The sequence below is a fragment of the Vidua chalybeata genome, chromosome 8 (assembly GCF_026979565.1).
Source record: "Vidua chalybeata isolate OUT-0048 chromosome 8, bVidCha1 merged haplotype, whole genome shotgun sequence".
Taxonomy (NCBI): domain Eukaryota; kingdom Metazoa; phylum Chordata; class Aves; order Passeriformes; family Viduidae; genus Vidua; species Vidua chalybeata.
This window is the reverse complement of record NC_071537.1, coordinates 17058570-17073119: the sequence shown is the minus strand read 5'-3', so window position 1 is coordinate 17073119 and position 14550 is coordinate 17058570. Positions and strand designations below refer to the sequence as shown.

General features: G+C 41.6%; 1 protein-coding gene across 1 annotated transcript; it reads right to left on the bottom strand.

The window, feature by feature from the left end:
• Nucleotides 1–3439: 3439 nt before the first annotated feature.
• SLC16A12 (solute carrier family 16 member 12) lies at nucleotides 3440–14335 on the bottom strand. The gene is made up of 6 exons (XM_053949771.1): nucleotides 14118–14335; nucleotides 12284–12387; nucleotides 10882–11025; nucleotides 7839–8430; nucleotides 6501–6760; nucleotides 3440–5392 (listed from the first exon to the last, which is right to left on the bottom strand). Exons 1-6 carry the CDS (start codon nucleotides 14225–14227, stop codon nucleotides 5130–5132), a joined length of 1473 nt encoding a protein of 490 aa, XP_053805746.1. The 5' UTR covers nucleotides 14228–14335; the 3' UTR covers nucleotides 3440–5129.
• Between the last annotated feature and the right edge of the window lie 215 nt (nucleotides 14336–14550).

The following is a 14550-nucleotide window of genomic DNA, read 5'->3' as shown; positions in this document are numbered from 1 at the left end:
ATGTACACATATGGTGACCAGGGGCTGAATGGGGCGGAACTGGGAGAACCAATGAAACTCAGAACATTAACATGTGCCTGCAGAGGCCCGGGGCGGGGGGAAGCTTTTCTCACCCTAACTTTAGAGGGGTGTTTCTCCTAGCTTGTTTCTGCTCCTCCTAAGTTCACATGCTATTGCTTTAGTGGTAGGGTTTTGGGCCTCCACAGGTGCCCACAGGGTCTACATGGTTGGAAGAAAGTGCTGAAATGCCAAAAGTCTGCAGCTGTCCAACTAAATTTCAGTATCTTTTGTAGTATTCTATTCTAAATAGCAACAGCAAACTGGCAACAGAGCCCATCAAGAAGGATGTGCACTTTAGTTTCTAGCCATCCTGGAGCATTCCCGCACCCACAACAGCACCCCTCTACAGACAGGATGACAAGCCATGAAGGAGTGCAAAACACCAATGCCAGATCAAAAAAAAAAAAAAAAAAAACAATAAACCTCTTTCTTCTCAGCTCTCCTTCAGAGAGAACTCTGAGACAACTATTTTTTCATAACATGAGCAAAAGCAATCAGGTGTACATAATTGCAAACAACCTCTTCCTAAGAAACAGCTGGAGTAAAATCCACCCTAGTTTTCCCAGCCACCTGCCAGCTTCTCTCTTACATACAAAGGCAACCCTACGTAGGGAAGGAGCGGTGGAGAGGGAGAACAGGCAGGACTGGGAACAGTTCTGACAGACCACTACTGAAAGCTGGCTGGAACAACAGTGGGGGCAAAGTCAGGAACTGGTGACAGGATGTTGGTGTGCTCAGCTATGGGGACAAAAAGGTGTGTTAGATGACCTCACTGCCTTTGTAAATCTTGAGGGCTTCTAAGCTCAGCATCAGTGCTATCTAAACTCCACTGAGCACATAGAGAGTGGAGGACAGCAGGGAAGAATTTGAGGAAGAGGTGGTGCAAGCCACCTCTTGGTGGTGACACATCCATTCTCCCCTCTACACTGCCACCAGCACATCTCCTGAAAAAAGAACCTTGAAGAAATAAAGATAAGCTGCAAATTATTTTGGAAAAATATGTGAGCCTGCATTTTTATGAAGAGTCATAGCAGCTCGATCTGCACAGTGAAGAAACTGTGAGACACAGTAATGCAAAAAGTGTATTTGTTGTGCCTCACCTTCTTTGCACTCTGCAGGACTGCTCTGGACCACAGGTGCCTGGGGATGCTCCCAGATATCCAGCCTTCTGGGCTTTGCCTGTCTTATAAATGAGGAAAAACGTTATTTCCCACAGGGTGGTGCTGCTGCATTGCCTGGCATGCTAACATGGGGAGCAGGGTGCGTTGGAGCTTTGGGAGGTAGAGAAAATAGCACACACATTTTGGAGAAATATGTGGGTTGTTTGGGCAAAACTAGAACTGCACAGAGGATGAACATACCTGTTAATTAATTCACACCCAAGTATGAATACATCACTGAAGCTGATGCTAGCAGTGTAGGGAAAAAATGAGTGAAAACAACCCTTCAGGAAGTATAAATTTATGACTCACAAGAACCTTCTCTAAAGTATATAGAAAATTTTACTGAAATATACCAGAATAATCACTAAGAAGATATTATTTATTGAGGCAAACTAAGCACTTTGCTATGCTGGCCATGAAGTCATGTTACAGTTTAAGTTAAACAAGCTCTTCCTTCTCACATAAATTTGTAACACTTTACAAAGCAATAATGTATGACAATGTAAAATACATTCACCATATAGTAACACAGGCTTTATCTTTCAGGAGATAAATTATTATCCAAGCTGACAGGAATGTTTCAGGAATACTTCCTCTGAAAAAAGGGTTATTTTTCAGCAGAAGGTACTTGACTTTTCCAATGCTGTTTTCACACAACTTTCCAAGGTATAATTTATTAAATGTTCCAGATTATCACTAGAATATAAATAATTTCAAAATAATTATTATTTCACCATTTCAAACCTCATGGAATGGAGACACATGGGATAACTTCAGCAGCTATAAGCAATTTCACTTACTTACACTGAACTTCTATCCACTGCACAGAACAGAGCATAATCCCAGGTAGGATCCATCTGAGGTAGAATCTGTGTTGGACAGATGTTACCCCAAACCCTGTTATCCCACCACGCTGTCCTGGGAAGCTGGACAGGCTCAGCATGCAGTGCTCCAGCTGAGTTCATATCCATCAATGCCTGTGTCCATCAGGGCTGGTGGGAACATCGAATTACAGGATCATTAAGGGTGGAAAAGACCCTTAAATCCTCAAACATGCAGTGTTCATCTGGCAAATCATTCACAGCTAGCTCGGTATCTTGACTTATTCTCATACTAAGCCATGCCAGGAAATGTCCTCCATGGAGGACAGCCTGAATATTATGATCTCAGAAAAAAAAATATTGCTGATACCATAAATCATTCTTTAAAACTATTATGAGCCAGAGATTTCTATAATGTGCTGCCTGAAATATTTCACATGGCAGGATGAAGGTGATCTGTTCAGCCTGGGTTCTGTGGAGCAGGAGCTAGAAGTTTGGCCTGAGGCTTCACCAGCCTGGATTGTATTCCCATTTCTTCCACTTGCAGGTCATCTCCTGCTTTGCTTCTTTCCTTCTGTTTCTTAGTGGGAGCATTCATGACAGGGCTGATATTTCACAGTGTGCTCTATACACAGAAGTCTTTATTGCAGTATATAAGCTTTTCTCCATTGACTTAAGTCAGAGCAGAAACAGTATTGGAAAGTCCTGAAAGAATTTTACCATTTTCTACAAAAGGTCTGTGGATAAAACCAGTTGAATGTTTGCTGCTAAATAAGATATTTAAAACAATAAGTACTGCTTAAAAACCATAAAGGGAAAAGCCTATGAAAAAAAAAGTTGAAATAATAAAAAAATACTAATCATGTATTACACAGTATAATTTGCTATGATAAAAATGCATATAGCATTATTCCAACAGGCTTTTACAATATGCAGTTCTGACATGAACAACAGGTAACATGTTGTGATGTGGCAAACAAAGTAATTAAATTTTTGTAAATTTATTTACAGTGGTAATTTATAACTTGTTTAAAAAATTATATTTTTGGTTGACCACACTATTCTCTACTTTTTAAAATATTAAAATATTGTATTAAGATCTAAACCATTGTCTTCATCAGTACTAATTAATAAAACTAATTAAATTTTTTTCCAAATATGTATATCTTTCCTAACTCATTAAGAAACACCCATGGATAATTTTTGGCTTTTTTTACGAATATATGTTAAAAACTAAATTGGGAACCAAGACTCAATTTTCATGCTGAGCTGAGGAAAAGTTATATCATTGGCTTTAAGAAGATTTTGCACTGCTCTTGCTTATTCTATGGTCTGTGCACATAGAGCATGCTACTGGCTCTGACTACATTCCTGAAGCAGGACAGCAAGAAAGGCTTCATTTAAACACAAACAATTTTAATATGTTATATTTGAAATACACTTGGATAATAAAACTACTTGATACACATGCTATTCATATATATATATGTGTGTATGTATATATATAAATACATTATACTCCTATGGCTGTACCCTTGGTCTAAATCAAATTGATGAAGATCAGTCTATGTTGCTTTCACTTCCAAGGCACAGGGTGGAAAAGGACACCATGAGCAGCCACTGAACACACTGCAGACTAACGGAACTGCTAGTTCAGTGTAAGTGAAAATTACTTGGACTCTGATCAATTTGTTAATGAACAGAATACAGCTTGATACAGCATTAAAACACCGAAACTGTTTGTATTGTGGAATGTGAAGTTTTCCATTGCTGACAGTGTTTTCACTCTGGAAATGTAGAAAATCACAGTATTTATTAGACCATCACATCAGTAAGTTACTCCGAGCTACATTCACTCCCTAGCACCTGTGAAGCAGCCAACTGGAGTATATTCCTCACACAAGCAGCAGGAAAGTGTCAGCAAGTCACAGCTCTTGTGTTCTGGCCATCAAGGAGAAGTGACCTGACAGCTCTTCACATGGTACAAATGAGCAATTTGCACCACCTGAAGACGCAGCTTCTGGGTCTGAAAAGAGACAGACTTGCCACTGCAATACACAGAAACAATTCTGCCAACATCCTCTCCACAATCAGCCTGTGGGGTGAGCAATTTCTCAGCCATCTGGTTGCACGAACTCTAAAGTTCTCTAATAGGTGCTGATTTTACACAGGAGCCTCTCAGGTCTCTTGGACTGCCTTTGGGCTTCTTCCAACGAATGCAGTTAAAGCACATTTGTCTATCAGCATGCCTGGTCCCATGGCACAAATTTACTCCTCTTCAGATAAGTAGAGCCACCACAGCACATATTCCACCCTCTAAGACAAGGATCAGCTGAAAGATCATACCCAGAATGTCAGTGTTTAGAAGTTCAAGTTTTAAAGGTATCCAGAAGAAAAAAGACAAAAAGTAAAATTTGATATAGATTGTGTAGGAAAGCAGGTCTAAAACCATATTTGAAATTAAATTGCAATGTATGTACAAAATTCAGGCACGTTGTAAAAATTAAAGCTGCTCCAGAGGTAACTTCAATAAATCAGTTTCCTGCCAAATTTTCTAAAAAAAAAAAAAAACCAAAACCAAAAAAACCCAAAATAAAACAAAAACCAACCAACCAAACAAACAAAAACAAAAAAGCAAAACAAACAGATGACTTTGGGATTTGAAACACTCATTTGCAAAGAGTTTCATGCAGACTGATAAATGCAGAGTTTTTTTCATGGTGTGTGTAATTAGTCCATTGAAACATACTAAACCACAAAATGAAAAAGCTTGTGTTATTAATAATATTTTTAAATGTAAATGTTATTGTTCAATTTTGGTGACTGATCCCTGTGGAGACAACATTGCATTTCAAAAAATCTGTGAACACTTGTATCTACAAACTCTATTTTCAGTCTAGCTTTCTTCTATTACTGCATTAACTTGGCATTACTGTTGCTGTATGTAGATTTAAGCCAACTAAAACACGACAGAACAATCTAATAGAGAGAGGTCTTGTTTCTCAGGGGAAGTATCTCCAACAGTGTAACACCACTGAGCCACGTCTGTCTCAGGCTGTGCCCTACTGAATCTCAACAGCCCCTGTCACCTGTTGCTGAAGCTGTTTGTATCCACAGCCAAAAATTCAACATCCCTTTGGTCTAATTCTGCTGTGACAGAATAAGCTATTGCTCCATTTGTCCAGATGTGCTGTTTCAAGGCTGTGTTACCAGTGAGGGATGGCAAATGTGTTCTTTTGATTTTCTTTGCTAGTCTTGCAAAGCACAATAGTGCTGAACTAAATATCATAGAAAATCCACACAGGAGAAATGATGCAGTATAGCTGCCAGTTGTGTCCACAAGCCAACCTGTAGGGGAAAAAAAAATTTAGAGGTCCACCAGTATTCTCATGGATAATTTACAAATCCTGTTACCCAGTTATAAACTTCTGGAGTTATCATATATAAATACAATCAGAAAATACAGATTTACATCACCATCACTGTACTTTTACATCCTGGGGCAGAGAGGGATTTATTCTCAGCAGGCAAATAATACCTTTATATACTTTTGTTTGGAGGTCAAATCCACAAGAAAAGGCAGAGCAGTCATCACCACACTACTAAATAAACATCATCCAACTGCCTGGATTTAACTGGCAGTCTTTAGAAGGTTTAGAGAGCTCTAAGATCTTAATGCAGAAACATTTATTAAACTGTGGCCAGGCTCATGCTTCACTCAAAACAATTCTATTTGGCAATAATTTTTGCTATGGAAAATTAAATTAAAAGCTTCATGAGCAGTGATTAATTGGGAATTGATGTAAACATCAGACAAAATATGCAAGATATATATACTTGGTTGTTTGAAAAAGATCTCAGTCCTTCCACAGTATTAAAAACTGTGTCAAGTGCTTTCTCAAGAATAATAAGGGTACAGCTCTCATCCTTGTTTCACTGTAATGGTACAGATGGGAAAAATGATGGTTAGATATTACAGGTATGAGTTTATGACCAAACACTCACCCACCTGTTCAAAGAAATGTAGAGACTAAACAAAAAAAAAAAAAAAAACAAACAAAAAAAAAAAAAACCCACAAAAAACACCTTGGAATGGAACTCTCTTTAGCGAGATTTAGATTTTACAAAATCATGTCATTTCACAGTGAAATCTTGTACTCCTTCTACTTGCACAGTTTCTAAACTACGTGAAATGGTGATGTAACAGCTCTTAGAAGCCCATTTCATACTGGTTTGTTTTTTAAATTTCATCTCACTCTATATGTAGAAATTTTCCCACCAAGACCAGGATGGGAGATCTAAAGACTTATGAATGTCCAGGTGTGTTATTCCTTTACCCAGAGGCTGCCTTCACATTTACTATGCGTTTGCTATCCTTCCTCCCCTTTTACATCACAGAAATAGGTAAGTCTGAAGTACTGATAAGGTTATAAGAAAGTCATTTGCCAAAACTGACCTGCCACAGGTGGGCTCACTAGATATGGTATGGCATGAAGAAAATACACAACACCCAGTGCTGATGATAACAAAGGAGTTCCCACTACATCTGCTGTCACAACAGGGATCAGCGTTACATAGGCTCCATCAAAGTAGCCAAAGGTAAATGAGAAAGGCACAAGCAAGGGGAAGCTTTGGAGAACTGGCAGGAAAAGACAAGAGAGGCCATCCATTCCCACAGCAAAGAGGTAGCAAAAGTACCGATATTTCTTCAGGCACCTGCAAATTTCAAAACAGAAAAGAATAATATTATCACTGAAACCAGCATTTCAGCTTCTATGCCCTGGCATGCAGTGCTTCAGTCTCTCTCTCTTTTCTATAGGTCAAATTTAAGTCAATTGCCTTACACAAGTCTTCACTCAACAGATGAGCCGAGGTCGGGAAAGTTGCCCACCTACAGCTGCAGAAACATCAGGCCAGCAGCAACTCTGCTGCCTGCAGTGCTCTTCAGGATGATCCTAGTGACAGAATGCTGCTGCCAGGATTTTGCTGTCCCTTGAAGTTTCAGTGCTCAAAGCAGTATTTCATTGGGCTTTACATCCCAGCTCAGCAAGGTGCTCCCAGTATTATGCATAAAATATGGCAGTGTACCTCTCTTAGCAGTCAACTTTCCTGTCAACCCTTAAATGTGAGTTATTGTGAGCTAAGTGAGATGGCAATTCCCTTCCTTCCTGCTCCACAAAGACAGTAATTGATTTTTCCCACAAACTGAGTAAGTGCAAAGAATGCATCCTTTTAGAGTCCAAATCCTTGCTAATTTGGCCAGTATCTACTGATGCTACAGATGCTGTACACTGATGTTTGGCGTGAGCTGAGTTCACAAAGCAAGGTGAGTTCTTATATACTGGAAAATGTATAAGAATTTTCAGTTAGTCCTTCCTAGCATGTGCCTAACAATATTGGGCCAGACCCTGGACCCTCTTTCATAACTTCTGTGCCTCCCCAGCAGCACAAAAGAGATGGAAAGGCAGAGGAAGAAGGCTGAAATCCCCTTGGAAATAGATACGGAGAATCATGCTCAACATATCTCAGGCAGGGGGTTACATTTCCACTATCAAACATACAAACACTTCATTTTTTCAGGAAAAATGTATTAAACCAGCAGAATTGAACAAATTCAAGAGATAAAAAGATTAAACAGTAAGCATTCCTGAAAGTTAGAGTGTGTTATTGGGTTTTTTAAGTTACACATGCTACAGAAAGAGTACATAATGTTAACTTTTATATGTGTTATACCTTGCTTGTATCCAGCCTCCCACCAGCTAAAGCTTACACTTGATCAGCCAGAAGCCCTTACCTTCTGTCTGTGAGCCATCCAAAGGTGATATTACCAACGATGTCTATGACACCAAGTATGGACATGAGGAAGGCAGCCTGGTGATGACTCACTCCAACACTCAAAGCATAAGGCACTAGGTAGACAAAAAGAGGGCTGCAGCCATATGCCATAAATAAAATTGACAGCGCCAGCACCATGAAGCCTGGCATCAGCAAGAAGTCATATTCCTTCCATGAACAGTAGCATAAACATTCATGAGGCCATAATTTGATTAAAGGTGAACAGATGGACATTCGCTTTAAGTCTTGTTTCTCTGTTTCAGGGACATAATTCTGTTCAGGCAACTCGGAAGCAGTTTTACAATCCTCCTTAAGAGAAATAGGCCGCATCAAGGCACCACAGACACAGAGGTTTAAAACAAAACCTCCCAGGATGAGCAAAGCTCCTCGCCAGGAAAACTGCTCAATTAAGAGCTGGACCACAGGGGCCAGGATGAAGGTACCAATTCCACTTCCTGACATGGCTATTCCATATGCCAGTGCTTTCCTTTTGTTGAAGTATTTGCCCACCATTGCAATGGCTGGAGAATAACAAAGTGCAAACCCAAGTCCTAGAAGAGAAAGCAAAGTACAGATGGCTTAATACTAAGCATGACATATGGAACATATTAAATCAAACCACATAATGTATTTTCATTAGTACAAATGAATAGAAAGCTTTTTCTGATTCTGTATCACGCAGCCCAGTCTGAGTGTGATGAGAAACTAGGATGATGTATTTCTTCCACTGGCAGGGTCACTGACTTGACAAACCTGATGACCATTAATCCACAATAATAAGACTCAGACAGAAGTGATGGGGTTCACTTCATAACAAGAACATTGATGATCAATAAACATGAGAGAACTGGTGTGCCAGCCTCTCCTGCATACAAGATGAGGTCTTGCCCTAGGGTCTGCACCAATGCTGGCACTGGACATGCTGTCCTGATGAGGCACCACTTTGTTTTTGGGTCTGTTGCAACCCTGAACATTAATTTTCAGGTCTCTGAAACACAGTAAAAAGAGCCTGTCTCTGTTACTAACATTCTACAAAAAACCTCTCTTGGTCCACTAAACAAACTCCTTGCAACAGCTGCTTGGAGTCCTGACCATTTTAAATCCCTGTCTACAAGTAAAGAGGGGAGGAAAGCCTCAGAAAGCCAGATCCAGTTGAGTAAACAAATAAGATTCATCTCTTGGATGGAGAAAAAGATTGTGGTCTCTGCTGCAGAACCAGAGAGCAGGTTTTAATCATCAAGTGGTTGCCCTAACACTAAAATACGTATTTCTGAATCAGTAATAGAAATTAGTTCCTGACTAAGGTTTTGGAGCATGTCCTACATTGAGGGTAAACAATCCCCAGTGCCTTTGGCAGAACTTGCTGCTAGAGGATAAAACAGTCCCCAGTGCCATAACCGGCTTGCCACATCCTCCTCAAAGGCCACACTGTGTGGGGCAGGCACTAAACCTGCCAGGATGGAATAAGAGGATTAGAGGGACTCTGGGCAGCGGGTGCCCAGTCTGGCACTCCTCAGGAGGTGAGGGGACAAGCAGGGCACAGAGCTGGGGTTGGACCTGTACAGGCAGCAGAGCCAGCAGAGCAGCCCTGAGCTAGACATCATCACTCAAGAACTATGAAAATAATGCTTTATTAGGCATACACACCATTTATTTTTCAGTGAGTTGGCAGGGGGAAATAGGTCTCAAAAAAACCAACAAATGTCCTGTGAAAAGTGGATAGCTTAGGGCTGAAAACATTTTCATGCCTCTTAGAAGGAACTCTGCTACTTATTGACACTCCCCAATCTCACCTCTGCTTCACTCTTTGGTTTCAAGTCCTGCTGCTTCTATGGATTTAGACATTCACTTGTTGTGGTCCCATCTGCTCTCTGGGTTGGGGGCACCACATCTAGCCTCTACCAACAGTTCACCTCTCTGTTAATCAGTCCCCACAGGCTAAAAGTTCACTGCTTGTAATGAACTTGGTTCTTTACTACTCCATGTACAGGTTATAACTGCCTTTCCACCTTGGTATTCACAGCAGCTCCCACTAAGGAAGCCTCAGAGGTATTAGCATGGTTTGTAGCACAGTCCCTCGAGTTACAAGAAGCCTTTTTATTTGTTATGAACACATTTTGTCAAAGATTAACATTGCAATACAGGAGCAGCATGCACTAAAATAAGGTAGGTTTTTTTTGGTTTTTTTGGTTTTTGGTTTTTTTTTTGTTGTTTTTTGTTTTTTTTTTTTGAACAAATAAGCTGTTGGCAGCATGTGAACTGCAGTAATTCCACCAACTCGTTACTAAACTCCAGGGGACCAAGTACAAGGTCTTATATCACCGTGGCTACCAGGTCAGTATTAATGAGGAAGGAATGTCAGTGTGACCACAGGCCCCTCTCAAGTTCCTCTGTGCACAACAAACACAGGCAGATAGGACTGAGCAAAGATTTGTTTTCACCATACCTGAGCAAAAATGGAGGAGCTGCTACAGTAAGACTACCAACCAGCAATTTTTTTGCTGTTCAACTGGAATGTAATGCAGACAAAAGGCATACAGCTGAGGTGCCTGGTATGCACCAAGAGCTCCTCTATCTCTTACTTACATTTATGTTTTGATTTAAACTTTTTTCCCAGATATGCAAATATATTAGGGCAATTTAGAACTTCTGCTATAACAAACTCCTCCCAAATCCCAGACAAAACAGGGAAACCTTTTCATGTATACCAACAGCAACAGCAGTCCTTCCTGACCTCCCATAATTCCAGAACTTTATCAACAGCCCTCTCTCTAATAGAAGGTAAGAATTGCTTCTGCAGGGTGCTGTATTTGTGTGATATGACATCAGTCACTGCTGAAGCTCTCACTGGCACAGCCTCTTGTCTACAATCATGGGAACAGGTCTGAGTATCTCTATTTGACCAGTGCAGTATCAATATGACAGGGAGGAGAGATCACCCATCATTTTTAGTGTTCCTGTCTTGTGTTCTGGCAGCAACAAAGGGGCTGAATGCATCGTACCTGTGAGGACTCCTAATGATAAGTAGAGATGTTCCAGACTGGTGGCAAATGAACTCAGAATTAGTCCAGTAGATGCAAGCAGACCTCCTAGCATGATACCAACTTGGCAGGATACATGATTACTGATTAAACTCCCAAGCGGGGCTTCAAAGAAACAAATACAGCTGGTAGTTAATGGCAGGTCCTCACACACAGTTCACTGCAACAGTTATAAAAGAAAAGGAAGCAGGAGGAAGCAGGAGAAAATAGTAGTGCAGCTAAAGGGTGGTGTTCCAACATAACCCTGTCACAATGGCATGAGCACCAAATATAAAGAAAAAAACTTCTAAAAGTAATTCTCCTGAAAGTCAGGATAAACCTGACACTTATAGTAGCTTTCTCAGCAGCTATTTCTGTAGCTCAAAGTCATTATGGAACACAGCTAATCTGCAGTGTCAAGGGGTCAAGACAGGCCACAGGAACAGCCCACACTGTTCATTACTCCATGCTAACAAAACTCAGACTTTTCCCCACAGGCTAAAAGTGCTGGAATTTGCACTTCAGCCCTCAGTAACTTTAGGTGTCCTTCCTCACAACTCCCTGGCCTTGTGGGCTATGGGTTAGACCCAAACAGGAGAGGTCTCACAACTTTTGGACAATCTCTAGGGCTGCTACCCTTCTCCTGCACTTCTCCCAACACCAATGTCTTCCAGATCACCCTGCTTCTACCATGGGAAGTCATCACCAACCCCCTCCCCTTCTACTACCTGCAATGCCAGGGCAAGGTTACCCTTATTTCTCTCTTTTCCCCAGCATATAACTGGGCAGTCACAGGTGAGTTGTTGCATCTCATTCTAGCTGTGCCCCTCTGCCTTTCTAGCAATTCTTATGGATTAACCTCTTCTACAGGACTAGGGCATGGATTTTCACCAAGCTGTACAGCTTTAAAGCAAACCCATGAGAAATTCAGTACAACTGCTACGTTGATGCACATGATTTTTAATAATAGCCAATTTTCTTTTAAGAGAGAAGACTATTTGTAAATATACACTTTTGATAAAAGGAGGATGGTTGTGACTTGATCTGGAGGCAAGATGTACATCCTGTGCTACATCTCAAATACAACTCCAATCAAAAGGCAAAAGAAACAATTGCTCAGTTAATAGCTCTCAAACATGAGGTGTCCCAATAGACCTCAATAAAAGTACATTTCTGAAAAACTAGATCACTTCACAAAACAAAGTTCTGCTTCTTTTCTTTAGTATGAAGACATGTGTTGGGGAAAGCAGCTTGGATATACCATACCCCAGAGATCCCACAGTATCACTCTTTCCCAGCCAAATCCACCAACTTGTAAGCATGCTAAAAACAGATGGAGCTGATGCAAAAGTAGCAGCATTACTCTTAAAAGGGTAATACACACCACAAAGCATCGTAGCACAGTCGACAATGGAGTGGATCCAAGCAGTTCTGGCATAATCCTGCCCAAAGTATGCCTGGAACTCCACAAAAAAAATGGAGATGCACCTAGGACAGAAAAAATAAACACCAGTCTGTTAAACATGGAATATTTGTTTCACAGAAAACACTGTTCTCACTCTTCAGGTATAAAAAGTATCCACTTGAAGGCCCTCACCAGCTCCCGGGTAAATCAAAATTGTGGTTGTGAACACTATAATATCACATGCTTCTTGCTGGGGTATCTGCTGCTAGAGTTTTTATGACTCATAGTATTTTGAACTAAAAGGAAATTGAAATGCTAATTCTGCCCAACAACTTATAGCCTATATGATGATGTTGCTTCCCTGGCTTCACAGTTCTTCACTGACCTTGTTGCTGGCTATCCCACACCCACACAAGCTGTGAGGGTAGATCAATGTAATACCTACAGAGCAAACCCCACCTGCAGCTACGTGTTCATGAATGGAAAAGTGCAAAGGAACTCCTCTCAAATAGAGAATCAAAACACAGCAGGAGCCTGTAGACCTTACAGCAGTTTAATAATGTGCTTCCAGGAGAGGTTACTTTGCTCAACTTGAGTTGAACAAGTGTTACTGTTCAACATGTCCCTGCAGAGGAACAGATTAAAAGGCTGCATAATTTATTTTCTTTTCTGTATCAACAAGAGATGCGTTTTCCCCCTCTCTCTTTCCCAAATGAATGAATGACCACTTTCTTCAGCTTTTTTTCTTGCACATACTTCACTCTTCTATATAGTCTGATGTGTGCCAGCCATTAGATGATTTTCTGCATGTAACACATTGCACACACAAACAAGGAATTAAATCCACTAGGAAATCTCTGCTATTCTTATGGAATTGGTACATTTGTATGTATTAACTAACACTGTATAAGTGTTTCTATCCCCTTCTGTGCTGTTGACTCCAAGACCTTAAATCTGTGAGCTTTATTTTAAAAGAAACAAGAACTTTAGGTAGGAAACACTGTATTTACATTATACTGACTGTCCAACAAGATACTCTTTCAGTTTTCCTCACTTACCAGGGTGCATATCTCTCTGCTTAATATAGCTAAATTGTCCATGTTCACACACACCAGGCTCCTCTATCTCCAGTCAACTGTGAAAGCCACTGTGCAAAGTCACTGTGAAAGCAATCTCATCCCAGATTGCGTTATGCTTATACGAGGCAGCAGTCTAGTCCTGTTCTTTCTATTTCGAGAAAATATTTTCTGCATATTTTGGATACCAGAAGGGTGCAGAGAGGGGTGTCTTCTCTAGGGCTTGGACCTTCTCAGAGGCAGGACAGTACCTGAAATGCTTGCAGTAGGAGAAGGGGGTATTTACACGATTTTCACGTTGACTCAGGAGGCACGCAAATTCACTGGGACTGACAAAAATGAGCACGGCTGTGGGGTCAGAGGGACACAGTGAACCCAAAGAGACCCTACATGATTCCACCCTCCCCAGCGAAACCACCACAGCCTGAAATAGCCCTACCTGCCCCAGGCCTTGGTTCTGTAAGAAATCAAGGAGCGGGTGCTGAAAGCTAGAGCAGCTGTCAGAGGAGGCAAGACTAAAGCCAGAGGGCTCATAATCCCTTGGTTGCCCCCGCAGCCTTAGGGGTTTCAGGAAGCCTTGGAAAATGTAGCAGGAGAGAGTCTGTACCTAACCAGAATAACCCTGTCAGCTGCAGGACATAGGGGAGATAACAAACCCTCTTCCCAAGGCGGGAAAAAAAAAAAAAAAAAAGCTAATGCCACAAAGAGGCCAGCAAGACAAGCAGCAGTGCTTTTACCTTGTCACGGCCCTGGTGCAGATAGTGACGAGGAAGCAGCCAGCAACAATCATCCATCCCCAGCCGCCGTCGGGAGGGCCGGCGCGCCGGGCCCGGCGGCGCGAGGCCATGGCGGTCGCTCCGCTCCTCGCCTCAGCGGCAGCGCCTGCCTCCGGCCCTCATGCCCGGCGCGGGCTGGGGCTGCTCGGCACATGGGGCTGCTCGGCACATGGGGCTGCGGCCATCTGGGGAGAGAAACAGCCACAGTCAGGACACACTGCACTGCACACGCTGTAACCTGAACGGCTGGGCACGACATCCTGCCACAGCTCTCCCTGCCACAGAAAAGGGAGCGCTTTCTTTCGCATGCAGTTCATGAAAATTTGTTGGAACCAAGAGGGCCATCAGAATTTGAGCTAGTGTCTGGTATCATGTTTTTCATGATAATTTGGGT

What these genes read in the sequence shown, in the direction of transcription:
- SLC16A12 (XM_053949771.1), bottom strand. Translation starts at nt 14,227, where the DNA reads ATGGCCTCGCGCCGCCGGGCCCGGCGCGCCGGCCCTCCCGACGGCGGC. An exon ending in CTGTGCTACGATGCTTTGTG is followed by an intron (nt 11,026 to 12,283) that starts GTGTGTATTACC and finishes GTTTCTTTGAAG; the next exon opens with CCCCGCTTGGGAGTTTAATC. An exon ending in GGATGGCTCACAGACAGAAG is followed by an intron (nt 6,761 to 7,838) that starts GTAAGGGCTTCT and finishes TGAAATTTGCAG; the next exon opens with GTGCCTGAAGAAATATCGGT.